This window comes from Ursus maritimus, unplaced genomic scaffold (genome assembly GCF_017311325.1).
Source record: "Ursus maritimus isolate PB19 unplaced genomic scaffold, ASM1731132v1 scaffold_3, whole genome shotgun sequence".
In the NCBI taxonomy this organism is placed as follows: Eukaryota; Metazoa; Chordata; class Mammalia; order Carnivora; family Ursidae; genus Ursus; species Ursus maritimus.
The window spans coordinates 52,170,455-52,197,269 of record NW_024425563.1 but is presented as its reverse complement, the minus strand read 5'-3'; the positions used below and the strand labels follow the sequence as shown (position 1 = coordinate 52,197,269).

The window sequence follows — 26,815 nt, the reverse complement described above, 5'->3', positions numbered from 1 at the left end:
TTCCAGGTCTGTGTAGACAGGTCTGACGTAATTTTGATACCTTTGCCTTGGTACGTGAGAAATTTCTTTGCCCTGGCTGCTTTCAATACTGTATCCTTGGATCTAATATTTGCGAAATGCACTATGACGTGACGTGGCGTAGGTTTGTCATGGTTGAGCTTGGGAGGGGTCCTCTCTGCCTCTTGGACACGAATGTTTGTTTCCCTTGCTAGATTAGGGAAGTTTTCAGCTACAATTTGTTCAAATATCTCTTCCAGACCTCTGTTTTTCTCCACCCCCTTGGGGATGCCGATGATTCTGACATTGGAACGTTTCATTGAGTCAGTAATCTCCCGTAACCTACATTTTTGAGATTGGATTTTTTTTATCCAATTTTCTATTCTAACTTTCTCTTCTACTAACCCATCCTCCAATTCGCCGATATGTTCTTCTGCGTCATTCATCCTGGCCGTCAGAGCATCTAGTTTTGACTGCATTTGATTGATAGAATTTTTAATTTCTGCCAGATCCGCTCTCATTTCCACCCTTAGAGATTCTATATTCTCATTAACATTTTCATTAATACTTTTATCAAGTCTACACATCATCTTGACCATTGTTACTCTGAATTCCATTTCTGATAATTTGGTTATATCCATATCCGTTAGTTCTGTGGCAGAGGCCACAGATTCCATATTATTTCTTGAAATAGGGCCATTTGCTGAGGGCCTTGGTTATCATTTAGAGGCTTTAGAATTTGTTGTGGGGTGTTTTATCCTGTATACTAACATTTTCCTTGTATGAATGTTAGAGTTTTTTTTTTTTTAAGATACAAAAGGAAACATTCATCCATTTGGGAAAAGCTATAGCATTAATAGAAGCAGAGAGATGGACAAAGTCTTGATTTAGTTTTGGGGCTTCGATCTTTACAGCAAAGAAGCTGACCATTAAACAAGAAACTGCAAAGCAAATGGTCTTTAGATGCCTCAGCACGGCAAACAGGCAAACAGACTGTAGCAACGACTGTTTTGGGTGCTAACTATATGCCAGGCACTAAAGAAAGTGCTTTACAAACAAGCCACTTCATCCGCAATAGCACGAAGCAGTGTCAGGATCCCTATTCCAGAATTAAGTTTAGGTGACTTTGTCAGACTGCTAGAAAGGGCCAATGAAGGAAACCAAACTCTAGCTGATTCCAAAAGCCATTCTTTTACCTGACTTGCTTACTACACTGTGTTTCATACTTTCTACAGCTGCAGCAGATGAGTTTAAGATTTTGGGACCTGAAAAATAACCTGCCAGGGCGCTAAAGCAAGTGGGGATTAGGATAGCAGAACCACAGTTAGTAATCTAAGAAATCAAGGAAAGAGTGAGAGCTGCCTGAGGCTGAAGACAGGCAATACTCTTATATCTTTTGTCCGTCTTAGGTATTCAATGATTTTCCCCAGTTCTGTAGGAGATAAGAAAAAATATGTACATTGAAGTACTACGTACACTTATTTTCACAACTTTAATATATAAATCTTGTATTCTTCAAGGCAATAATTAAAGAAGACAGAGGCTCCCTTGCTGTTGAAAATGTGCGTCCAAATTGCTCCTAAAATTTTAGGCTATGTCAGTTGGGAGGACAACATTGTAGACTCACCAGAATTAGCTCAAGCCTAAAGGGCATTTTTGGTTCATATGACTTTTTAAATTTTTTTTTTAAATTAGCAGAAGACTACAAAATGTAATACCTAAATGTTGGGGTTCTACTTCCTCTGATTGTATCTTTACGTACAAGTGAAATGTAGTTGATGACAGTTCTTCTACTCCCTAAATGCCAAGTGAATAAACTGCAGATAGTAGCTCCCTCCTGATGGGACCTACAGAAGGGGAAGAGGCTGCACCGATGTGGAGGTTGTAGGGCTAGTCGGCAGTGCCGTCTGCCCATCTCCAGGGAGTGATGGGTATCTTTTAAATGCATTAGCAAGCATCGCTGGGAGTTGTAGGATATATCTGGGACTTTGAAAAATCAAGGGCATAGTCCCTGTGACTAAAACTGTAACACAGAGGAGCTCAATCTTGTGTGTATTAATGATTTAAGGTTAAGAATGTCTTGGATGACATCTTGGAGAAACTTCCAGAAGAGTTCAACATGGTGGAGATAATGCAAAAAAGCTCAAACAGAAGCCCCTATGTTCTTGTTTGCTTCCAAGAGTGTGAAAGGATGAATATTCTCCTTCGGGAAATCCGTGTGTCACTTCAACGGTTAGACCTTGGTCTCAAGGTAAGTTTAAAAGTGGTAGTAGCGCCGGTTTCAGCACGTCAGAGGACACTGACGACGTGGTCTCTCTTCTCCATGCAAGGGGGAGCTGACGTTGTCTCCTGAGATGGAAGCCCAGCAGTCCCAGCTGAGTTATGACACAGTCCCAGGCACTTGGAGCAGACTGGCTTATCCATCTACATACGGCCTGGCCCAGTGGTAAGCTGCCCCTCGCGGCTCCCCCTGGCCGTTATCCGCCTGGGTGCTGGTTCGGTGCTCAGTCACTGTTGTGTCAGAACAGCTATGACGAGTGTACTTTGTGAGTATACCTGGCCTGTGACTGTGCGGAGCACTGCCAGTTTCACCTGAGTTTCTTCTGTGTGTGGCTTTAAAGGCAAAACTCAGTGAAGTTAGGGTCAAAGCAAGATTCAAATACTGCCCCTTACTTTTTAAGCTCTTTGATCTTGGACAAAATACCTGATCTTCCTTATTTTTCAGTTTATCTGAAAAATATAGGTAATAAAATTCCGTCATTATTTAAATGGCGATGGGCGGCAACTTGAGTTTGCTTTCGTGTCACTTCCTATGCTTATTTTCGAAGCTAGTGATTACCAATGGCATCTCATAGAGCTTTTCAGAGATTCTAGTATACAGTAAATCTCACTGCTTGGGTGTGTGGGTGTGAGTGCAAAGAGGTGTTCCAAAGACAGGAGCCGAAATTCACAGGTCCCTGACAGCCAGTGCTGTCCCCAACTGCTCCTTGGCCTTCATAGCCAACACAGGAAGTTTCAGTGATTCTCTCTATTCCCATCTTCTTAGTACCTAGATTTTTTTATCCTTGCTTTCCTTTTTTCTGTGAACCGGAATGCTACTCTGAGCCTTAAACTAGAAAGCTCCATCAGAATTCCAGGTGAGGGGCACCTGGCTGGCTCAGTTGGTAGAGCACGCGACTCTTGGATTGTGAGTTCGAGCCCCATGTTGGGTGTAGAGATTACTTAAAAAAATAAAATCTTAAAGAAAAAAAAATTCAAATGACTGCCCCTTGGAACTGCCCAAGGGAACATGTGCAAATATAAGAATGGAAGGGGCAGTGTGGAAGGGACACACACAGATGGCAGCAAATAACCATGGCGGGGAAGGGTGAGCAGAGCTGCTCACTGGATTTCTGTAAACACTATGGATGTCCAAAATCAGATTTTATGTTTCCAATCAAAGATATTTGTATTAAATTTTATGATAATGGTAACTTTGGAGTCACTTTCACCATCTAATTTTGTGCCTTCGTATTTCTCTATTTTTCTTCTTTTATTCTAATTTTTTCTGGCTTCTGTCAGTTTAATAGTTTGGGTTTTTTCCCCCCTTTTCCTTTTTTAAAGTAGGCTCCATGCCCAGCATGGAGCCCAACGTGGAGCTTGAACTCATGACCCTGAGATCAAGACCAGAGTGGGTAGCAAGAGTCGGATGCCCAACCGAGTCCCTCAGGCACCCCTGATAGTGTTCTTCATTCCATGTTTATCCCTGTACATTTCTTATTATTTTAGCAGAAACACTTTACATTGTAACCTATACACTTGATTTTTCTAACACAATATAAAGTCAGCACTTTTAACCTCCCTCTGAACTTCAGCCTCCTCTGGTTTGCAATTGTAATTCAACCTTATTTTAAACGATAGTATTTTTGTTTTGTTTGTAGTCAATTATTTTTCGCTTCAACAACATGTATTGATTTCTTTGCTCATTGTTGCTTTTTATATCTCATTCTGGACTTTGTTCTGGACCCTCATCTTTTTGCTACAGGATATAAGATACAACAGGGCTTTCAGGGTATATGGTGGGGAGTCAACAGGGCTCTTTGTCTCTGAATTTTCTTCCCTGCACGCTTGCTCAGTTTACCTACATGCACAATTCCAGCATATGATGATTTTCTCTCAGCCCTGTGGTTTCGTAGTTCCATTGTTCTTTGGCATTTATTACAGCTGATGAGACTGTTCTTAAATGTACTTGTCATCCCTTCACAACTAATCTCTTGTCTGGGCTGTTTTTAAGATTTTTCTCTTCACCCTTGATGTTCTGCAATTTCACTCCTTTGTTTAGGTGTGGACTTTTTAAAAGGTATCCCTGTTGATACCCTGTGCAGTTATGAATGTGTAAGTCTATTGTTTCCACTCTGAAAAATTCTTAGCCCTTATTTCTCCAAATACTGCCTTCCCCCGTTGTCTTCATTGTCTTTACCTACCTGAAATCTTGTCTTTTCAATCTGTCTCGCTCTGCTGTATCCCGGTTGACTTCTTCGGTCCTGGGGGGAACTGCATCGTTTCCGGTTTACTGTGTCTCCCCTTGACTTTTAAAATTTCACTGTCCAAAATCAACTTTCAATTCCAAGTTCTTTATATTGAGGGCAGGGGAGGTACCAGACTTAGGTTCATAAATTCCTGTTTTTATGACTACTACTCTAGTTTCTTAGGAGTTTAAAGGAACAGTCTTTTTTTCAGATCCCTCTTATTTGCTAGGTTATCAACCCTCTTGTTCGTTGGATTTGGTGCCAGTTTTTATGCTATATAATCAGTTGTCTTTATACTCAAACGACAGGCTGGCTGGTTACAAAAAGAAATTAACCCAGTCGCTGGGGGCTCTGTGGGCAGCAGGGCCTTCTCTGATCGAATGCGGCTGGGGACGTGTCTGCAGCTGCCTGACAGGGGGGAAAAATGACTTTTTCCTAGGAGGATTCTGTCTTCAGTCTATATTAAGATATATTTTATTATTGATCATTCACAAATTTTCTTGAAACATGGTATGTCCCTGATTTTACCATCAAATTTGTAACTGAGGGAAACTCAAATTTCCTATAATTGTTTTTCCCATTTCATTTTAAAATGCTTTTCTCACTCTGAGATCTATTTAATGTCCTCTTTCTTACCTCAAACCCTAATCCTACTTGTGCAAGCAATTGCTTTTTTAAAAACCTGTGGCAAAGTGGCAACAATGCCTATCCTCTTGTGGCAACATTTTTAGATAAAAAGTCTCCCCCCCCCCCCATCTTTTCTTATCCTTGCTTTTCCTGTTCTTTGCCTTAACTGTCTTCAAGTAGGTTGTCCCTAAACCAGCTATTTGAAAGAATTTCAATGGGGCAGGACAAGGGCCATGTTCGAAGATGGCAGGAATTTTCCTGGTGGTGACCCAGGTTTCTCCGTGAACATCAGCCCTACTGTAATCCTTAACCGAACCAGGTCCCAGAAAACTTCAGAGCTAGCCTGTGTGGCCCTTCCCCTGCAGAGCTGCCCGCCGGCTTTGATCTTGGGGCCGTCGTCAATCTCCTACCCCTCCTCCCTCTTCGCCCTCTTTCTGGCAGCCCTCAATTCTGCATTTCAAGGCCTGACATGTCTGATTTTATCAGGGAGGCTCATTTTCCCCGTAGCCTCTGGGAGTCGGCTTCCTCCCTTGCATAACTGTTGTGCTGAGTTGTTCAGAACCTGGGTAAAGCCAGCACTTTCTCAAACCACAGCCATGCAGAGGCTGGGAGGTGCTGTTTCTCTTCGTGACCCGTCTCTTCCCCCTTCAGGTGACCACGGGCACAGCTGTGCTGCCCCGCCCTGTCCGGCAGCCCCCCCCCCCGCCCTCATGCATGGGAGCCTGTCACCTGTGTGTCATCACCACCCATCACTACAGTCATTGAATAAGTGGAGATGAATTTTCCACATTCCCATGTTTCTTGTCCCTCATGGTAACAGTTACAAAATTTCAACGGGAAAAACTAGCTTTTTAAAGGGATAGTGTTCTGCAAATCATTAGGCAAGGATTTTATCAGTGGTGATTATCCCATCTTCCCCTGAATCTTCCTCAGCTTGTTGGAAAACTCCATTACTAAAAAGCACATTTGTCTCTTCCTCCCTTGTATTTACCAGGTTTGATGACCTCCTTTTGCGATGCCGGGAACTTGAAACCTGGACCCACGACCTTGCCCTCCCGGCTGTGGTGTGGCTGGCTGGCTTCTTCAGCCCTCAGTCCTTCTTAACTGGTAAGGCCCCTCTTGCCCTGCTCCCCAGTGCTCACGCAGGGGCCAGTACAGCGGAGGAGAGGGAGTAAAATTCCAAGCAGAATGGCCACGTGAGGTGGGATGTAGTTCACTCTAGTAAACATTTCTGTCAAGGGCCACGTGGTCTCCATCCCAACGGCTCCACTCTGCGACAACAGAGCAAAACCAGACATGTAGCCCCTGGGCCTGGCTTTTCCCCAAGAGCAGGGAGGGTGTCCTGCAGCCCTGTGCTGGCCGTCCGTCTCGTGCAGCCACGCGCCCCCCCAAGCATGCCACGGGTCTGTGGCCAGCTTTACCACTGGCTCCTGCGAACCTTCCTCTTCGTCTCGTCTCCCACAGCAATCATGCAGACCATGGCCCGAAAAAACGGGTGGCCACTGGATAAAATGTGCCTGACTGTTGATGTCACAAAAAAAACGAAGGAAGATTACGGCCATCCTCCACGGGAAGGTGCCTATCTCCACGGGCTCGTCATGGAAGGTAGGATACACCGTGAGGAGCACTATACAGTTAGGACGTGAAGGGCCTTTCTTTACTCCACTCCTCAGCATTCACTTGTATCTAGTGTGTCCTTACCTCGTTTCCCAGCTGCACAAAATTGTATACCAGGTTCTGTGTTCAAGGTCAGCCAAATTTTAAGGCAGTTAGGGTGATGGCTGTCACTTCATTCAGTGTAAGCCTTTAATTACCCTGTGGTCGTAACACTGGACATAGATGCAGATTTAATTCAAAATCTTAATTTAGAAAAAGCAACTTGGCTGCTACTTTACTACAAGACTTCTTTAAGATGCCAGTGCAATCTCCAAAGTGGGGTTAGGAAGGAATGTGCCATATTAGAGAGAGACTTCTTATATTCACTTTTTTTTTAAGGGAGGACAAACTCATTGGCTTTATTGTGCCTGGATTCCCACAGAATCTGTTTTCATCCAAGTGTTATTAGACCTTTTGAATTTTAAAGTAGTTTTTTTCAAAGGAAAGCTGAGGTGTGGAGCGGGAGCTCTGCCTCCAGGGGGTACGTGGCAGCTGGGGAGCAGCTAAGACCCACCCACCGCAGTAAGAAAGCCCCCGACAAGCAGTAACGTGCCAAAACCAAACATTTATTGCCTCCAACGACCAGAGGAGCGGTACCAACATGCCACACTATTGCAAGCCCTGTGTTTTTGCTATAGGTGCCAGGTGGGACACACAGTCAGGAACCATTGCGGAAGCCTGCCTCAGGGAGGTCACGTCGGTGATGCCAGTCATCTTCGCCAGAGCCATCCCCACGGACAGACAAGAAACCAAACACACGTACGAATGCCCCGTGTATAAAACCAAAATGAGGGGCTCTAACTACGTGTGGACCTTCCGGCTGAAGAGCCAAGACCAGACGGCCAAGTGGGTCCTGGCAGGTGTGGCTCTGCTGCTCGAAGCATGAAAATGGGACGCAGCCAGGACAACACAGTAAGGCTTTCCACTGGTGGCCGTGCACACTTTTATTCTACTGAGACCTATAAAACCTCCTCCCACTTAGGTAACTTTCAAGTAACTTACATGTGCCTTAATGTAAAAGTCTCCCCATCAGTGAAGGGGGATTTTTAGCTCTTGCAGACATTAAAAAAAAAAACCTTTTTAAATTAAAAATTAGCCCTGACATTCTTAAATTCCAGCAGCCACTGACCTCGGGCAGCAGGTGAATCCTGAATGAAGGGCAGCCGCTCCTGCCAGCCAGCAGTGCTCCACGGCCTCCAGTGTCGTTAATGTGAGTCAACTTTCTGTTCATTCAAGTTTAAAAAAAAAAAATAAAACTCTAGTACTCTCAAGATCTACGATTAATTGCACTTTGTAATTTAGGGGAACATTCTTGAACAAATTCCAATGATCCAGAGAAGGGTTAACTATGTGGTCCCAGACTAGAGGTAAAGAAAGATCAAGGCCACATAACAGTGTCAAAGGCAAGAGCTGCTTATACAAGGTTTTCTCTGGAATCTTACCTGGGACTTTTAACTCCACCCCACTTAAACTGCTTTTTTCATCGCATGGAGATGCTTTTAAACAATTCAATAGACATAGGGGCCTACGGATACAGGTATAGAGAGATTCCTCTACTATGCCGTCTTCCTGAGAAATCTGTTCATAAACAAAAAAGTATTTCGGTCTACAAAGAATTTCTGTATAAAAACACAACTGTAAGAAATCTTAGGCACAAGTGGCATGGCAGGTCCGGCTGGCGTGCTCTACGGGGAGCTGGCTGGGTCTTCTCTTAATTGTCTTCCACCAGCTGCTTCTGTAAACTGAAAGAAAGACGGGAGGGAGGCATCAGTGTGCGGGGGACAGAGGCAAAGAGCTGCATTCTAGGCTCAACCTCCACCTGGAGTACTGAGCCCGACCCCGGATCTTCTGATGCAAGTGATGCAAGGTCGGTCCTGCCTCGTGCCACTTCAGTGAGAGGAGACCCTGCAGCCACGTGCCTCACTCCAAAACTCCGCTCTGGAGTTCAATGCTGTTTGCTCGGCCCCAGAAGGTGAGCACAGCGTCCTAAGAGCACTCCGCCCACCCCTCTCTGCTGGGCCTGCACAGTCTCTGCCGCTTCCCCTCTGTTTTCCACAACGAGGGGGGAGACTGGCAGTGCCAAGCTGAAAATTCTAGCGCAGGAGGGAACGTCCTAACAGGGAAAACAACAGTCCGGAGCCGCTCCCGGGGAGCAGACAGGAAATGGATGGCACTCAGGAGGGTCTGTAAGAAAGACTCACCTCTCCAGGTATTCCTTAACGTTGTTATAGCCGTAGAACTTGGCCAGGTGAATGAGGATCCCGGTGGCGCAGCGGCCATCGCGCTTCCGGCAGTAACTGCAGTTGCAGATCCCACGGCAGGGGGGGCACACCCAGTCCTGGAAAAGCAATGTGCCCCGTGACCTTGCGCTCTGGCCCGGCTCACGCGGCCCCTCCTCCAACCCCGGGTCCCGTGTTCCTTCTAGGAGATGCACAGGGTGACCTAACGTGCCTCCTTCCTTCACAGGTTTCAAAGGCCCAGACAGGTTAACCAGCCCAGGGCCTCACATGTGCAACTTGATTAATCATAGTGCAGACTTTCAGGAGCACAAAAGAGCAGTGAGACCCAGGTGTGACTTCTAGCTCTTCCACCTTCTAAACCACTTAACCTGAATGGTGGTTTATATTCGTCTGCAAACGGGGGGGCAGTACGTATTTAGGCCATACACAGGGCAGGGTTTAACTAAGAGCATAGTCTCTGGAGCCTGACTGCCCAGGTTCAGGGGCATGTATACTAATCGTACTGTTATTTTATAGAGAGAACCCAGGAACAGGGAGGGTATATACCTACTTTTTAGGCTAAATGAATTAATTAGTAATACCTGAAACAAAATCAACTGCCTGAACAGAGAAAAAAAACCTTAGATCAGGGCCAGGCATGCAGAAAGCCCCCTCCACGGTGACATCCCTGCCCCCGGGCCTTGCCTGAGCTAAACCACGCTGCTGGAAGAAAGGCACACAGGCCCACCTTACAAACCAGAACTGTAAGAAAGTGTGGCTCTGACCCTAGAAAACGCCCTCATCTCTTCCCCTCTCCTGGTCAGCTTGCTCTCTTTCCAGAGAAAGCCTTATTTTTCATTCCCTTTAGAATGCTGTGGGGTAGATAGAGCTCTACAGGTCCCCAATAAAGGGCCCAGGGAGCCCCATCTTCAACCTGCTTCCCTCTGCCAGTACAATTCATGACAAAGGTGAACACCGTTCCTACCGGGTCCAGCAGCGCGGATCTCACATCCTCCCCGTAACGATTCCGCAGGCACGGCCCGCAGAACTGTCCTCGCACCCCTCCGCAGCTCTGGTTCCGACACACGGTCTTGGTGTCGATGGTCTTCTGCCTACACTGGTGGCAAGTGTTGCCCTGAGGGAGGAAGGCGGTGAGTGGGTGAAGACGGGAAGTGGAGGGTGGCACGCACGAGGCCACGTGCTGCCGTGTACGTGCGTTGGGCTCGAAGCAGCACGGCCTCTCTCCTGGAGAGGAGCACCCTCTGGGGGCCTGTAAGCACTTTTAATTCTGGGGACAGAGCAAGGAGCCTGGAAGGAATGACATGCCCGCAGAGGAGGAGAGGGGCCCAAGCGGCCGTGAGCCCCAGGCAGCAGCACCTGGCTCTGGCCTAGCTTCCACCGATCCTGGCGCTTTTCAGGATACAACGTCCAGGTGTTAAAATACTTAAGTAACTTATCTAAAACATGGCGCATAACACTACAAAGTCTCCCTCCAAACCACTGTTTAATAAAAAAATACTTTAACCCATTTCTTACCGACCAAAGATATTCTGTCGAACTTTAGTTCCTCTATGTGAATCCAAAAGCACACACAAAAAAACCCCACAGTATGTTTTTTCAATGTTTAAAACATAAACACCCTATAAATACTTAAAATGTAACTATTATAAATATCGTTTCCCAAACCATACCCCTGCCTTCCCGCAGATCACCTGCATCCCCTGGAAAGAGCTTTCCTGAGAATTCCGCACTCTGCCAACTTCCCCTTCCCGGTCACAGCCAACCCTCCCAGTCAGAGGGGAGAAGGCCTGAGGGCGTAAGCCCACCCAGCCACAGTTTAAATACAATGCAGGATTTCAAACACCAGTGCCCTGGACTCTCCATTAGAATCACAATCATGCAAATGATTCATTATACATAATTTACCAGAACTTTATCATAGATTTTATCTCGAACAGTTATGGCAACATTTTCTAAGTCCTCTTCAGTGATATCCTCCACTGGCCGAAAAGAAGATCTTCGGTGACGCCGTCTGTACCCCTGGCATTTCCCCTGCAAAATGAGCCAAAGCAGAACCCAGCATAAGCTGTTTTGACTGGTTACAAAACACATATAAAAATTTCACAATCTCGGGGCGCCTGGGTGGCTCAGGCGGTTAAGCGTCTGCCTTCAGCTCAGGTCATGATCTCAGGGTCCTGGGACTGAGTCACACATCAGGCTCCCTGCTCAGAGGAGAACCTGATTCTCCTTCTGCCTCTTTGCCCCTCCCCCTGCTCATGCTCGCTCACTCTCAATAAATAAAATCTTAACAAAAAAATCCTCTCACACTCTCAGAGCTCTAGCACCAGTAATGTTAACTACGTCCCTCTTCTATTTCCCGGGAATCAATCATTTAAGGAGCTCCTGCCCCTGCCAACCGCCCTCATGGCAAGGTGACAGGACAGTAAATGCATAGCTCAGGTTTTCCCTGACCAATGAACAGCCGCTGTAAACTCCGTGAGGACAGGGAAGTAAACCACAGTGAACGGCCACACTTGCCAATGGGAAGGACCTACTCTCTCACTCCAGACTTTGCAAGCACTTAAAATGCCCCATTCCTAAAACCGAAAGGCAAGGAAGAATCCCTGCCCTTTCCCACAAGCAAAAACCACAAGGCCGACTGGCGCCAAGGACAGGCCTTTGTTGCCTCCCCTAGAGACGGAGCTGGGTCCTATCGCTGAGCAGCTCCTCTAGGGAAAGGGCTCCCCCCAGCCTACAGTTTAGATGGGGCGGGGGTCCTTCCCGGAGCGTGGTCCTGGGAACGCCAGCAGCACCGGGAACTGGCAGAAATGCCAGCGCTCAGCTGCACACCCAGCGGGTCAGAACCTCCGCACTGGCTTAGAGCGAGAATCATCGTTCACTGAGCTCAGAAAATACCCCACTAACTGTCTTCCTTCTCCTGAAACCGTAAAACTCTTCTGCGAACTTGGCAGCTGAGACGGTGAAGTTCTCCAGGGCAAACTTCTCGGGAGGCCGTGCGCTCCGGGTCGGGTTCGTGCGCCGTGTGACCTGTCCCTCTGAGAAAGCCCGCCTCGCCGTTCTCTTCTTCTGAAAGCAAGAGCACAGACGCATGCAACCGGGTGCTTCCTCGAATAAAAGCCACCCGGCAGCAGACTGTGCGTCGGCACTGGAATCAGGAATTAGAAAGGAGTCCTACTTACGGAAGCGGAGTTCGGAGTTCGTACTGGGAAGAAATCCGGCATGGAGTCGAGTTCTGCCAGTAACTGAGCGAGCTGAGGTTCAGAACCAAACAGAGGGTCTCACGTCAATATTGCCGCGTCTCGTTCACCTAACACCTTACCCACGATCCTCAGTTTTGCCAACGTAAGAAACCGGACTCAGGTAATTCCCGTACGATCTCAACAGCTGCTCTGGTTTGAGCCTCACAGGTAAAGGGTTTTAGCTCCAGAGGTGAGATACTGGGATCATCACGCATAGGAATCAAATCTACGCCCGCTCTTTCTATATAAACATCATCCTGTCACCGATGAACGGGTCCCTGGAATGACAGGGCCGGCTGCAGGAGGTGGGACTCCTGACGGGGCCACTGACGAGCAGCGTGGCCTGGCAACAGGTCATCGTGCACACCTAAGTCAAGTCTCGTCCTGTTCAAAACAAGAGGCTCGACCCGATTGTTCTGACAGTTACTTAGAGCTCCAAAAAAACTCCTGAAGTTGATTTCTCATTAATAAAAATAATTTATGAAAATATTCCCAAATAAACACCTAAGAACCCTAAATAACAGGCATTAATATTCCAATCAGGATTTTTAATTTTAGATTTATATAAATGTATAGGTGTCACTACCAAAAAAATCAGTTATTTTAAAAATGCAGATACAGTGCTAAAAATTTCCCTTAACTAATAAGCGCAAATATGTCTTAGGATAAGTTTCAAAAGTAGGCTCTTTGTTTTCTTATTAGACATCTAAGACTGCATATACAGTGTTATGCTTTTTAAAAAGAAAATACTAAAAATACACCAAAATGCTGAAAGTGACTGAATGGTAGAATTCTATTAATTCTGTGTATATACAAAATTATGAAGCAAACAAGTTACTGACTGAATACAGAAAAACCAAATAGACATAACAGATTTCCCCTTGTGTCATCATTCATTCCAGGGAAGAGACGTCAACGTGATTCAAAACTGTTCAGTTTGTCTTAATACTGAGGTGAGGTCTCCTGCATTCTCTCATATGAGGTCTAGAAGGCCCAGTGGGTCATCAAAGGATTTCTCGTTGCAAGCCGTCCGCCCAGCCTGCACACTGCGACCCTTACGTGGGCTTCTCGACCCCCTCTGCACACCTGGCTCCTTTCTGCTGGGAAGCGGCCAGCTGTGGAGCCCTCCCCTCTCCACTACCACTACCTGTTCAGAACCTAACTTCATAACAGAGTAAGCAGCAGGAGGTCCGGCATCAGGCAGCGGAGCTAAAAACAGTCCTGGGGAGTCGCTTTCTGTTCCCAAACCACAGCCGAGCAGGTAATAACTGGCCGGGGTTCGGGAACGGAGAAAGGACACCCACTACCCAGAGCACGTTCCCGACCGAAGCGAGAGCAGCAGCAGCTCTGGGGTTAGTCCCGGGAGCCTCAGCGCCCAGACCGCCCACCACCGGGCCTTACCATGGCCTTGTTCTCCTTGATGTTCATGGTCCTTTTCAGCAGAGCGTCCGAGCCCTCCTGGCCCTCACCCCTGGAGTCGTCCTCAGACTCCGAGACCGAATCCTCCCTTTCCTTCCCCTGTCTGCAGCTTCTCTTTCTTCCAAGGATTGCTTTTTTACTGTCCTGTAAGCGAGTGCTAGAAAACAGCGGCTCTGAAGAATGGTCATCTGACTTTTTTGCCAGTTTCTTGGTGGGGAACTGGAAGGCTACTCGAAGACCAATACTGCTCCTCCTAGGCCTGCTTCTTCTAGGTGTCGCCTTTTCTCCTTCATCCTCCTCCTCTTCCTCACTCACTGAAGACGCCTTACCAGCATCACTCAAATCTGACTCCACAAGCTAACAAAAGGAGAGAAAAGAGCAGAGACCACGTTTCGTGAACAGACCTCCAAGAGCACATTACTTAAAACAAGCACTCTGACATTACCGTAGAGAACAAATGAGAAGACAGCTTCCCGCTCCTATCATGAGTTCCCGCTGAACCCTTCCGTTAGCACCCTGTCGACACATCTGGTGGAAGAGCAGGCATTCGACTGCTGCCCTCTGGCCCCGGCCCCCGGCGGACTGCTGCCTGCAGAGCATGGGCTGGAAGCAGGGCGCTCACGACGGAGGGCTCCTCCACTGTGGGACAGCCAAGTATCAGGAGGACTGGCCTAAGAAAAGGGTGTGCATGGCCTAAGAGTGATCTTCAGGTAACAATGGAGCGCGAAGGGGAAGAGAAACACCATTCTGCGCTGACGCGGAGGGACAGGACTCGGGGGTAGGAGGGACAGGAGAGCCGACTTCACCTCAGTCAAGTGACAGAGGAGCAAGCAGACGACTGGCCAGTGGGGTCAGTGGGGGAAACTCATCCCCAGGACACGAAGGGTCCTCACTCCCAGGGACGTCCCCTCCCTTTTCTTTTTTTTTTTTTTAAAGATTTTATTTATTCCACAGAGATAGAGACAGCCAGCGAGAGAGGGAACACAAGCAGGGGGAGTGGGAGAGGAAGAAGCAGGCTCATAGCAGAGGAGCCCGATGTGGGGCTCGATCCCAGATCGCCGGGATCACGCCCTGAGCCGAAGGCAGACGCTTAACCGCTGTGCCACCCAGGCGCCCCTCCCCTCCCTTTTCTGCAACCTGGAGAGCCGCAGGGTGAAATCAAGGCAGACAGCTCCTGGGTTGTTGTGAGGCACCCGTCCCGTCAGCTCAAGAAACTCTTGCCCCCAATTTTCTGATTCTGCTTGGAATGGGTTTCTGGCATTAGAACGGAACTCAGTCTTACACATGAGAACACAGAACAGGAGGCAACGACAGGGTGACATGACCCAGGCGATGGTGGGTGACATCTCAGATGCGAGGGGACTCTTAGCAATGGCGGAGATAGGCCTGACTATAGAGATCAAGGCCCCCTCCTGGCATCTCTCCCTTACCACATGCTGAGACCCTCTGTCAGGGACTCTGGGCAATGGGGCCATGTGAGGAGCGCAGGGGGAGCAGCACCACACTGGGCCCAGGACTGAGGTAGATGACTCAGCTTCCTCCTCGGTGACCACCCCCAAATTCTAGCTGGACTCAAAAATAAGGCGCCTGGCTGGTTGAGTCGGTGGAGCAAGACCCTTAATCTCAGGTTGTGAGTTCAAGCCCCACACTGGGCAAGAAGACTCCTTAAAAAAAAACAATTTAAAAGAAGTATTGGGGCGCCTGGGTAGCTCAGTCAGTTACGCACCCTATTCTTGATCTCAGCTCAGGTCTTGACCTCAATGTCATAAGTTCGAGCCCTGTGTTGGGCTCCACACTGGGCTGGAGCCTACTTAAAAAATAAATAAAATAAATAAGGAAAAGAGAGGGGAAAAAATGTGCAGATGACTTCCAAACCTCGGGGTGTATCAATCCACAACAGGCCAACGAGAGAAATAAGACTACAGTACAATGATTTCTCTCTCTCAAGTATCCTGAACTTTCTACATCTGTAGCTTTGGAATCCAAAATGGTGGGACTGGAGGAATCCAATTTTAGGAAAACAGTGTCGGAGAACTTCAGAGGAAATACCTCTCAGATTGGCTTTATTTATCTCCATCATCCTCTAACCCCTATCTCCTTGCTAAGGACTCTGTAAAGGACTAAAGTAGACACCAGAAGAGCAAACTGTAACCACCACTGGAGACCGGAGGCAAAGCACGCAAGGCCCAGTGCTGCCGCCGTGGCTGCTTCACATACGGTGAGAGGACGACTGGACACCAAGGGACAGTACCATCCTGTATCAGAACAGCTCTCACCAGTGCTCACTAGGGCGGGCAGCAGGTTGGGGAGGGAGGCCATAATGCTTGTCGGCTCACTGAATCGTAAAATAAAATGTGCAGGTGGACCTGCCCTAAGCTACGAGTTCCATCAGTTAGCACGTCAGAATTCATGCCCCAAATGTATAGACCACGGACAGGAAAACAAAACAACAACAAACAAAAAACTTTTGGCGTCGTCTTCCCAGTGCTAGAAACACAGATTCTCTGAATAACCTGACATCACTTAGCTAAAAATCAGAAGACAGCTCAGGCAGTAAGAGTAGATGATACCCATTAGGGTTTGGAAGGATTTCAGTGGCTTGCTGGCCAGAAGACACCAAGTGCCTGACAAGCAGCTTCTGTAAAGGAAGCCAAAGGAGGGCTGGGGACCGGGGGCTGGCAGAGGCTCTGGGCTGCTCCTCTCTGCGAGGGGGAGGGCGGGGGGATCCACATCGGACAAGGCAGCCTACTATTAGGGCTTTCAGGCCTTAAGATCCCCCAGGAAAAGGTGAGGAACAAAGCAAACCCGCTAGTTACAGCTTATTGAAATTTCTCCCCAAGTTCCATGCCAGCGGTGGGTTCTCAGGAGCTTCTGAATGTGAAGAGGTTTAACCTCTATCCTTTATCTCGATAGCAAAGAAGGGAAGCGCTGGACTGATTTGGGGGGATAAATGTCTGCTATTTCTCAGTTAGCAGAAAACACTTTTATGCCTGGAAAAAACCCAAAGGCTGTTCTTTAAAGGTACCCTGAGATTCAAATACTAATTGGCAGCACACTGGCCTCAACCCAGGGAGGGAAGGAAGAAATCATCGAGTCTCCTGAAGGCCGAGTGCTGAGAGCAGATTTCCCTCCGGAGTCAGACAAGTCCAGGTCACCTTTATCACCGAAAGAGCATTTCGGCATCCAAATCGGGAATACACAGGGGAAACTCTCAAGTTTGTACCGCAGCTAAATTTTGGCCAAATGAACTCCAAACTTAAGAACATGATTTTACACACAACAAGAAATCACTTTAAGGAACTTGCTATTCCTAGACAGACCGTCCTCTTTCCAGATAAAAGATATTCCAGAAAGTCTGAAATAAATTCTTGCAGAAGAACAATAAGGGACACCTGGGACACCCCCCCCCCAACCCCCTAAGGTACCAGGGAAAGACAACTGGATTTTCTATAAGAGAATAATGGACTGATGGGCCAGGGATTAGCCTTAAAATAGCAAGTCTATATCTTGTTAACTGGCTTAAGAAGATAAACACGTAAGAAAAAGTCATTCATTTGTGAAGTGACTTCTTACAAAAAATACAGTTCAGAAACAGGACTGAAAATATGACAACCCCACCCGCCCGTGTTGATAATTATTACCATGACTTCTGGGCTACTATTTCCATTCAGGTCATTCTGTGTAAATCCTTCAAATTCTTCGGTCTCTGAGTCAGTGTCCTCTATAAAAATTCTTCTTAGCTCTTCCGTGAAGTATTTGGAATGGAAACAGACATCCTGCTAAATTAAAAACACACAAATGTCATAAAGAAAGAAGAACAGAGGTCAGCAGTGCGGGGGGGGGGGCACGCTAGGGGACAGTGAAAAGTTGTTTAATGGCGAGTATCCGTTCGAGGTGATGAAAACATTCTGGATAACGGGGACAGCTGCACAACCCCGTGTGTGTCCTTAATGCCACTTAGCGTCTTGCTGGCAAGAAACGGGGCACTCGCCTACATTTGAAAAATGGTGAAATGGTCAACTTTATGTTATGTATATTTTACCACAATAACCAAACACACACAGAGACACACATTTTTCTATAGACTACGGAAGGAGAACAATTGAACAATTTGAAACCATCAAACAACTATACCATTTCGAAAAGTCAGCACGGCCACAGGCTCAGCCGGCTTCTCCTGTGACTGCTGAGTGCTGACGGCCTTCAGCTCCTGCCAGGGCTGGCCATCAGGAAGGTCTGCTGTCCCACAGAACCGAACGCACACGGGACGGAGCCAGGAGGAGAAACCCTGGCTCCCTGCCACGGGCTGGCTTTCCTTCCTGGCAGCCACCCAAAGCCGTCTCCCCTAAGTCAGTGAGCACACCTCCCACCTGCCTTCCAGAGACAGCAAGTTTCTGCGCAGGAAAGGGCCAGAGCCTTCCACACCGCTCCCTGCCCACTGTGCGCCGTGACCACCCACAGCAGGTGCGGATGGGAGCGCCAAGCCCCCAGCCCCCAGGAGAGCCTCTCCTGCAGGAGGTCAGAGGCCAGCAACACCGACAGGTGCAAGTTGGCAGAAGGAAAACCGCGCTAGGACTCTTAAAAAGGAAAGACCTTTTGGAATGAATTTTCTGTCTTTCGAACCAATCGAAGGCAAGAAACCGGACTCTCGAAATGGCTCTCTTCAAAGAAAGGAGGGAACAGACAGACCCGCAGTACAGAAAGGAGACCCACAAACCTGCCTCCCCCAGGCTGGCACCAGGGCTGGAGCGTGTCCCCAGCTGCCTCTGACGTCTCTTCCTCCCGCACCCGATATAGCAGTGACCCCTCATCACACCACGTTCGGCTGGAGAATCTTTATCTCCCCCACTGCCTCTCCCTGACTTTAATTATATACTTCTTCAAGCTCAGATCATCTCTGGAGAAAAATAGATATAATAGATGAGTGGGAAAATTTATAGGGGGATAGAGAAAGAAATGTCTATATCCAGCATTTTTTTAAGCTTAAATGTCTCCTATGAATTATTACGGGTAATTGGAGTGAATGTGCTTGGAGCTAAATTACTTTGTTCCTTTGTTGATAGCTGTGGTGCAGCTGCTTGAAAAAAAAATACAAACACAAAAGGGAAGTTTCTTTAAAGTGAAATTCAAATTGTGCTTAAGGAAGAACAAAGTCAACACTGCTGCATCCTGTGCGTGAGTTCACGCGGCTTCTCCCGGCTGGTTGACACGGATCGTGAGTGTGTGTGGTCAGGCTGCAGAAGCAACAGGCCCGGGCTGATTTTTAAGAAAGACTGCTGCACAGCGGGCTGCCGAAGCAGCCCCCCACAAACCTGCCACCTCCAAGGGCAGGAAACATCTGGCTCACGGAGCCCTGAGCTGGCCCCTGCTTTTCTTCTCCTCATTCCACAAGATACAAAAACTGTTTTGGGGGCGGCTGGGTGGCACGGTCAGTTAAGCATCCAACTCTTGATCTCAGCTCAGGTCTTAATCTCAGGGTCGTGAGTTCAAGCCCTACTCTGGGCTCCTTGCTGTGCATGGAGCAGACTTAAAAAAAACAAAACAAAACAAACAAACAAAAAAACGTTCTTAATGTGAGTCTGTATAAAGCAGAACAACCACTCCACGGTCTCACTGCGTCTTGGCTACAACCCTCACATAGCTCTTTCCTCTCCAGAACTGGTTACCCTTTGAAGCTCATGGGACATGACGAAACCGACTGGAAAATGACAGTGAGCTGAACCAGTCGGACCAACATCCCACCTCAATTCCACGCCATGGGGCCTCCTTCACCAATGGATGCTGAACGCACAGAACACGAGGACAGGGACAACACACGTAAGCGGTCCAACCAGCGGAGCTGGAAAGCATCGTGCACGTGTGAGGGGCCTCCCACTGCGGAGGGAACAGTCCAGTAGGCAGCGGGACAGAGGTGACGATCCGTGTTGTAAGGGAGACGTGAGCAATACCGCACACAGAAAGAAAAAGAAAATCCAGCAAGATTTCAGGCAGCAGCAGCATTTGAACTGGAGCTGAACGGGGGCGGACTCCAGAAAAATGAGGAGAGGACACAAAAGCAGAATGAACAGCACAGACCAGCATACGAGGAGGGTGTCCGTGCAGCTTCTGGTCCCTGCAGCACAGGGAGCAGTGAGAGGGACGAGGCTGCCAAGGGACGCTCCCAGATTTCAAGCATCCCAGCCTGGACGCTTCTCAGATGTGGGGGCCTAGACAAGTCACCTCGCTGCCCCGAGCTTCAGTCTCGCCCCTGTGAAACAGGGGTGACAACACCCCCACGCTGTGCTGGGAGGTGCTGCGTCAGGGCGAGCTGTATGGAAAGCACACGGCCACGGGCCCTCTCAGGCACACCGGCGACCCCCCCACCCCGGGCAGGGGGAGCAGGAAGGGTGGGCTGGGCGCAGCCACACAGAAGCAGCCACACTCAGAGCAGCAAAAGCAGCTGTTCTGGCTTTTCTGTTCTACATTTTTGTATTGAGCCTAGTGGCCACGGAGTGTTAGTTTCACGTGTACAATACAGTGACTCGCCTTCTTCACACCTTCTTTTACCTTAAGCTCACGAGGGTCGCTACCATCTGTCCCCACGCGACTCTGTTACAGTACCATCGACTATACTCCCTGTGCCCTACCTGTTCCCTGCAACTGGAAGCCTGCGCCTCCCTCGCCCTTCCCCCATCTTGCCCATCTCCCTACCCGCCCCCCCCGCTGGCAACCATCAGCTTGTTCTTTGTATTTATAGGTCTGGTTCTGCTTTTTATTTAATTTTTAGATTCCATATGAGTGAAATCACATGGTCTCTGTCTTTCTCTGACTTACTTCACTCAGCACACTACCCTCTAGGTCCATCCACGTTGCTGCAAATGGCGGAAAAACCTCATCCTTTTAACGGCTGCACAGTATTCCGTCGTGCGTATGCTCAGCATCTTCCTTATCCCTTCTTTTACTGATCGACACTTCGGGTGCTCCCTTATCTCATCATCAGGAAAATGCAGATCAAAACCACAATGCGGTATCCCCTTACACCTGTCAGAATGGCTAAAATCAAGCGTTGGTGAGGATGTGGAGAGAAAGGGTTCCCCGGGCACTGCTGGCGGGAATGCACACTGGCGGGAATCCACAGGGGCAGCCACTGTGGAAGACAGCACGGAGGGTCCTCCGGAAATTAAAAATAGTGCAATAGTCATTTCACTACTGGGTATTTACCCAAAACGCTAATTATACACCTGTATGTTTACTGCAGTATTATTTACAACAGCAAAGATACGGAAGCTGCTCGGTGTCGTGATTCCCACTGCACTGCTGGGCTCCAGGCTCAGCTCTTCAGGCCCATCCTGCGCTGCTCAGAAATGCCCCTCACGGTGGACCCCGGGCTCCACTCTCGCTCACTGGCTGACCATGCTCAAATGGCTGCTGAATAAGGCAAGGAGCATGACCAGAGCTCAGTTCTGTAACTGAGATAAGGGCTATGAGGACCAGGGGAGCTGAAGAAGGGAGGGGAAGGGGGAGGGGGAGAGCAACATGGCAGAGAGTCACAGACCCGTGCAAGGGAGTCGGAGAGATGGGGGAGGAGGAGGGGGTCGCAAATACCAAAGACGAAGATCAAAATGAGGAAGACAAAGGGACAACAAGGGGAGGGAAACAGTGAGTTCAAGACTGGTCCAACCGGCAGTCAGCCGTACGCGTGGGGCTTGAGAGAGAAGCTAAGCCATCAAGAACCTGCAGGTAATGGCTGAAAGCAGGCTGGGCCCTAGATCACTAAGAGAAAAGGTCCGAAGACAAAATCTTGAGGCACATCCATGGATGGGGACGGGAGACAGAAGACATGACCGTGAAGTATGAAACACATGAGAGAGAGGGAGAGACCAAAGGGAGTGGCAGCAGGTGGCTGGTGGGTCAAATGAGACAGCACGTCAAGTGCGGACCACAGAGACCAGGGAGGCCCCCGCACCCGGGCAAGACCTGCTCCCACAGAGGCTGGAACTTCCCTAATATAATTAATTGCTTCTCCTCCTGCACCTGCCCAGTCAAAGCTAGGTGGGTTTAATTTACAGCCTTTAAAGAAGCTGTGGTCAAGGGAGAATGAAGAATTTTGAGAGCCACAATGAATGCAGAAGAAAATGCCCCCAAAGGCTAGCGACTTTGGCCATGCTCCTGTTAAGGCACAACAGAAACCTCCAGGAAACGAACTCTCAGAGAAATGTAACTTGTGTTTGCTAGAGATCAAAGGAATCCAAGAAAGAGTCACGCCCTCGCCAGCAATTCCAAGAGTGAGGTGCCAAGAGAACCACGCTCCAGGAGCACGGAGACACGGCTGACTCACGGCAACCACGCGTTCCTGCACGGCACTGCGGTGGGGACGGGCGCTGTGCGGGCCCAGCCCTCCCCGGCCAGCCGAGCAGGGACACTCTGCAGCCTCGACACAGGCTGCAGCCCCGACATTGCAAAGAAAATGGATCTGACCATGTGAGGCCCCATTTAAAAAAAAAAAAAATTATCGTACATGGAAAGGGCTTAAACAGTAAAAGTGATCTAGGTACTCTCACTGGTTCTTGAAACATGAAGGCACAACACTTATAAAATGTTTGAAGGTTAACTGCTATCACCAATCTCAGGCCAAATTCAAGTCAAAGAATACCCGAACCAAGACCCAGGCTTCCAGAAGACCATGCCTTCCATGAAAGGAAGCATCCATACCTGTTTCCCTGACTCCAATGAGTCAAAACTATCACAGCTCTCCTCTGATGACAGGGTTTCCATGGGAACATCATCTTGGAAACCGACAAACTCTTCATCATCACTGGGGGCATTAAAGATGTCAGCTACTTCTTTAGGGATCTGTTTTGGATTCAAAAAAGAAGGAGGATCAAACCAGGGGCTGTTAGCATCACTTAGGGGAATCTTGTAGAGAGCAGGAGGAATTAGCATCTCCTAGCTCTATCGATCTGCCCAGGTCGCCCAGAAGAGCCCAGTAACCCCGGAGCAGAATGTGCTTCGGCTGACTCCTCGTGGCAACAAAAGAAGGTGGGGGGAGGGGTGGAAGGACAAGCTGTTCTCAAACTCTAGAGATATATCCTATCTTACAGACAATGTCAGAGCCGTACCTAGACAGAAGCCATGTGTGATCTCTTCACAAAAAATAGTCATCGGTTTCTGAGAAACCAACGATCTATTTTTCTCCTACAGTGGATTTGTCTTCAAATGTCATCTATGTCAAAATAAGGTATTACTAAGCTCCTTTTTTTTTCATTTCCACCTATAGCTCTTTAATTTTTCTCTTCTTTGTCACCTGCGGATTCAGACATGGAAATTCATACAATGAAATAAGTAGCTTTTTTGTTCCTTGTTTATATTCTCAATCGAGTCATTTCAGAGTTCCAAGAGAATTCAAACACTGTTATAGGCAAGTATTCCAAGAATGTTGTCAGCACACTTCATCTAACAAGTATGTATCTGTTCAGAGTTCATTTTCATATGTTGACTACCTACTTGTTCCCAAGTTGAAACCCAAAGTAAGATGACAGAACGGTACAAATATCTATAGATTCTTCTCAGGGAGCTCCCGTGTGTCACCACGTTTGCTTCCTGTCTCTTTCAACAAACATTAAGTGGAACCATAGGCACTGGCTAGTATGTCACAGATTCTGACCTAGAGAAACAGCCATTTAGTATGAGCCAACTTAATCCATGCATATATACATTTTTTTTAATTTTATTTATTTGAGAGAGTGAGTGAGTGCACCCAAACACGGGGAGGGGCAAAGAGGAGAGGGAGGAGCAGACTCCCCGCTGAGCAGGTGGGGCTCCTTCCCAGGACCCTGGGATCATGACCTGAGCCGAAGGAAGGCAGACACTTAACCGACTGAGCCACCCAGGCGCCGCAACCTGTGTATACTTAAAGTAAATTGCAGACATCATACTAATTCACCCTAAAATACTTCCGCACACATCTCCTGAGAACAAAAAACATTCTCCTATAGAGCCATAAAACTACAACCGTACCTAAAATAATTAATATTCATTCAATAATATCATTTACTACAAGTTCATATTTAAATGTGTGCAACTGTCCCCAAAATGTCTTCAATAACTTTGGGGGACAAAGGGGATCCATTCAAGCAAAGATCACGCATTGTATTTGTTTTATTTATGACACTATTTTTTGTTGCTTTTCACAACACTGACATCATTTACATAGCCCAAGACGACAGCCTTCTCAAACATCATACATTCTGAGCTTGTCTGACTGGTTCCTGATACATTTAAGTGAAATATTTCTGGCAACAATTCTATACAGATGACATGCACTTCTCAAAGCAATGCATAAAGAGGCACGATATGTCAGATTATCCCCTATTAATTGGTGTTTTTTAAAACATAATTATGTAATTTTTCAAACATAATCCTAAGTAGGTAGGACGGTATAATGAACACACACATGGATCTTGGAGCAGTTCTGTGCCCATGGCTAATCTTGCTCCGTCTGTATCCCTACCCAACTGCCCTCCTTCCAAATCTTGAAGCAAATGAAGATACAGTATCATTTCACCCTGTATCATCAGCAAATACACAGTCTGTGTTCACAGTTCTGTTAACCTATTTTTTTTAACTCACGGTTTATTTCTATCATGATTTGAATAAGGTCCACACATTGGTCAACAGGTCCCTCAAGTCTTTTCTCATGTGTCCTTTTTTTTCTTTGGCAACTTATTTTTGAAGAAACTGGGTCATTTGTGGAGTTTGCTAGAGTCTGGAAGGTCGCAGTTGCAAGATGATATTTAAAGACTCCTATGTCCCCAGGGATTTCCTATGACTTGGTAGTGAAGTTACAATCTCAGTCAGATTCAAGTTTACTTCTTTCTTTCAAAACGGTGACTGCTTCCTAGGTAGTACTGCACATCGCGTCGGCGCTCTCGGATTTCTAGTGGTGATGCTCTCTGACCAACGAGGTAGGGTGTGCCGTATTTCTCCCCAGCAAAAATACCTTTTCCCCTCTGTATCTAGGAAGCAGTGAGTAGGGTGATATTTCACATTCTGTGATTATCCTTCCCCCTGATTGATGACAACTCACTCGGGGGTTTCAGCTCCATTGACAGCTCTTACCTGAATCAATGACTGCACAGTAGGGGGTGCAAAATGGTCATTTTCAAATTCTATTCATTCTTCATATATTAGCTGGCATTCTTCTATAACACAATATTCTCTCTCTCTCTCTTGCTATCTCTCCCTCTCTCTGCCTCTCTCACTCCCATGTAGATTCATGGAATTTTTTTTTAATTCAATGTGCTATAATACATTACTGTCACCATTCTTTCTGATGCTCAAATTGTCCTAAATTTGGCCATTGGGAGCTCCTTCAAGTCAGTTTCTGTGTCCTTTTGACACAACTCTAACGGTCTTTGGGCACCTCTTTGCTTTCCGGCATAAGTGTACCAAGCTAGCCTTATACTTCATCACCTGCCCCAGACCTTGGATCAGCCATTTTCCCAAGGTGCACAGGCACTAAGAAATCCGATGTGGGGACTTGGTATCCTCCTTGCTAGTTGAGTATCATTGCTTCTAAGCTCTTTGGACGTAATCAGCATATTTTAAATGTCTTAAATCACACATTCACGGTGACACCCTGAATTCAAATCCAAAAGGACAGGATTCTTCCTCACCTCCCTCAATCCCACATTATTTCCCTTTCCCCATAAAGAAAGCTCCAACTCTCAGTATTTTTCATACGCTTACCCATTTGCTTTATCTACAATACACACGAAACAGTTTCAAACTTATACCACTACCACCACTACCAACAATAACCATCAACAACAACCAAGTTTAAGATTTCTTTGCAGTTCTTTCCATCCCTGGGATATAGGCCCACTATTTCCTAGATCGTTGCCCTGAGATAACCTGACAATCTCTGTTCTTGGGGATGCAAAGGTACTTTATCTCTACTTCCCATTTCATCACGTGAGTATTAAAGAGATGCCCTCAAGGGTTGAGATTTTAATATAATAATTTTTACTGCTACAAGACATTCTTTTTTTTTTTTTTTTTTTTTTTTTTTTTTAGCGATAGGAAGGGGAGGGGTAGAGGGAGAGAGAGAATCTTAAGCAGGCTCAATCTCACGACCCTGAGATCATGACCTGAGCCAAAATGAAGAGCTGGACACTGAACTACTGAGCCACCCAGGCGCCTCGACCGCAACAAGCCACTTTTATGTGAAACTGGCATTTAGAATGATGACAACAATAACTCTGTCTTTGTGGAACCCTAGGGATTCCCTAGACCACACCATGTGGCACTAACACACACAGAGTTGTACTTTCAAGTTACTTCAATTCTTCGAATTTTTTTCTGTGCATTGAATTAGTTTTACAGTTAGGTTCATTTCAGAAATCACTAATCTCTAATCTTGTTTTTATCATGATTTTAATGCTTGTTTAAAAAACGATTAGAAAGTCAATGGTTCAATCAAAGGACATTTAACATTTGGTTTATAGAGAACACAAACCTAGAATGAATATGCCAAGTTTAACGGTGTCAGGGGATTAACACACACACTCTCCCACCATCTGATGAAATCACCTCTTGGGACAAAGGGGCAGACACAGAAGTAGAGTTCCAGGAACAGTAACAAAAAAAAACCTGCCACATTTATGCCAGGAGCTCCTAACGAAGCCTGAAACAGTTCTTGGGAGAAAAATGCAACTTTTCATAAGGAGGTAAATTTAACAGTATTTGGCACCCCTTATCTTTTCATAGGTACTTTTTAGTAGTTTTGTCATGAAACCAACATGCCAAGATAACACTCGTCACAAGAGAAACAGAGAATACTTATCAGAGTGTAAGTGTGTAACATTACGGAACAGCCCCCGAGTTCGGTCCCTGCAGCGGCAGAAAGAGATTGGTTTCCGTCATCTGCTTTCTGACTTAGCACCATTCTGTGAATCAGAAAGCTCTGCCAGCCCAGAAGCTTGTTTTAACCTAAGAAGGTTAAAGGAGGAGGAGTACGCCCTGTCATGATTTCATGGAAGCGCCTGGAAGGAACAGAGAGGCTGGCAATATGGAGAACCTGCTTCCGGGACAACTGCATCAGCCTGGGTACAGCTGCTGCGAAGCCTGTCTCCCCCCCCCCCCCCCCCCC

General features: G+C 47.2%; 2 protein-coding genes across 7 annotated transcripts in view; one reads left to right on the top strand and one right to left on the bottom strand.

Annotated features, from left to right (window-relative positions):
- The window catches only part of DNAH11 (dynein axonemal heavy chain 11), a 312,391-nt gene extending 304,332 nt beyond the window's left edge, over positions 1 to 8,059 (top strand). The window contains exons 78-82 of the mRNA XM_040644201.1: positions 2,066 to 2,248; positions 2,328 to 2,443; positions 6,127 to 6,239; positions 6,597 to 6,737; positions 7,427 to 8,059. Of these exons, the coding sequence (XP_040500135.1) occupies positions 2,066 to 2,248; positions 2,328 to 2,443; positions 6,127 to 6,239; positions 6,597 to 6,737; positions 7,427 to 7,674 (801 nt within the window). The 3' untranslated portion in view covers positions 7,675 to 8,059. The remainder of the gene's footprint in view (positions 1 to 2,065; positions 2,249 to 2,327; positions 2,444 to 6,126; positions 6,240 to 6,596; positions 6,738 to 7,426) is intronic.
- The window catches only part of CDCA7L (cell division cycle associated 7 like), a 43,734-nt gene continuing 24,936 nt past the window's right edge, over positions 8,018 to 26,815 (bottom strand). The window contains exons 2-10 of one of the 6 annotated variants that reach the window (XM_040644204.1): positions 22,378 to 22,518; positions 17,328 to 17,465; positions 13,669 to 14,043; positions 12,208 to 12,279; positions 11,924 to 12,094; positions 10,934 to 11,059; positions 9,993 to 10,142; positions 8,990 to 9,126; positions 8,018 to 8,530 (exon numbers count right to left, since the gene is read on the bottom strand). In XM_040644204.1, coding sequence (XP_040500138.1) covers positions 8,500 to 8,530; positions 8,990 to 9,126; positions 9,993 to 10,142; positions 10,934 to 11,059; positions 11,924 to 12,094; positions 12,208 to 12,279; positions 13,669 to 14,043; positions 17,328 to 17,465; positions 22,378 to 22,518 — 1,341 coding nt within the window. In that variant the 3' untranslated portion in view covers positions 8,018 to 8,499. Of the gene's footprint in view, positions 8,531 to 8,989; positions 9,127 to 9,992; positions 10,143 to 10,933; positions 11,060 to 11,923; positions 12,095 to 12,207; positions 12,280 to 13,668; positions 14,044 to 17,327; positions 17,466 to 22,377; positions 22,519 to 26,815 lie in introns of those variants that run through there. The other 5 variants (XM_040644205.1, XM_040644203.1, XM_040644202.1 and 2 more) reach the window with 5 other exon arrangements.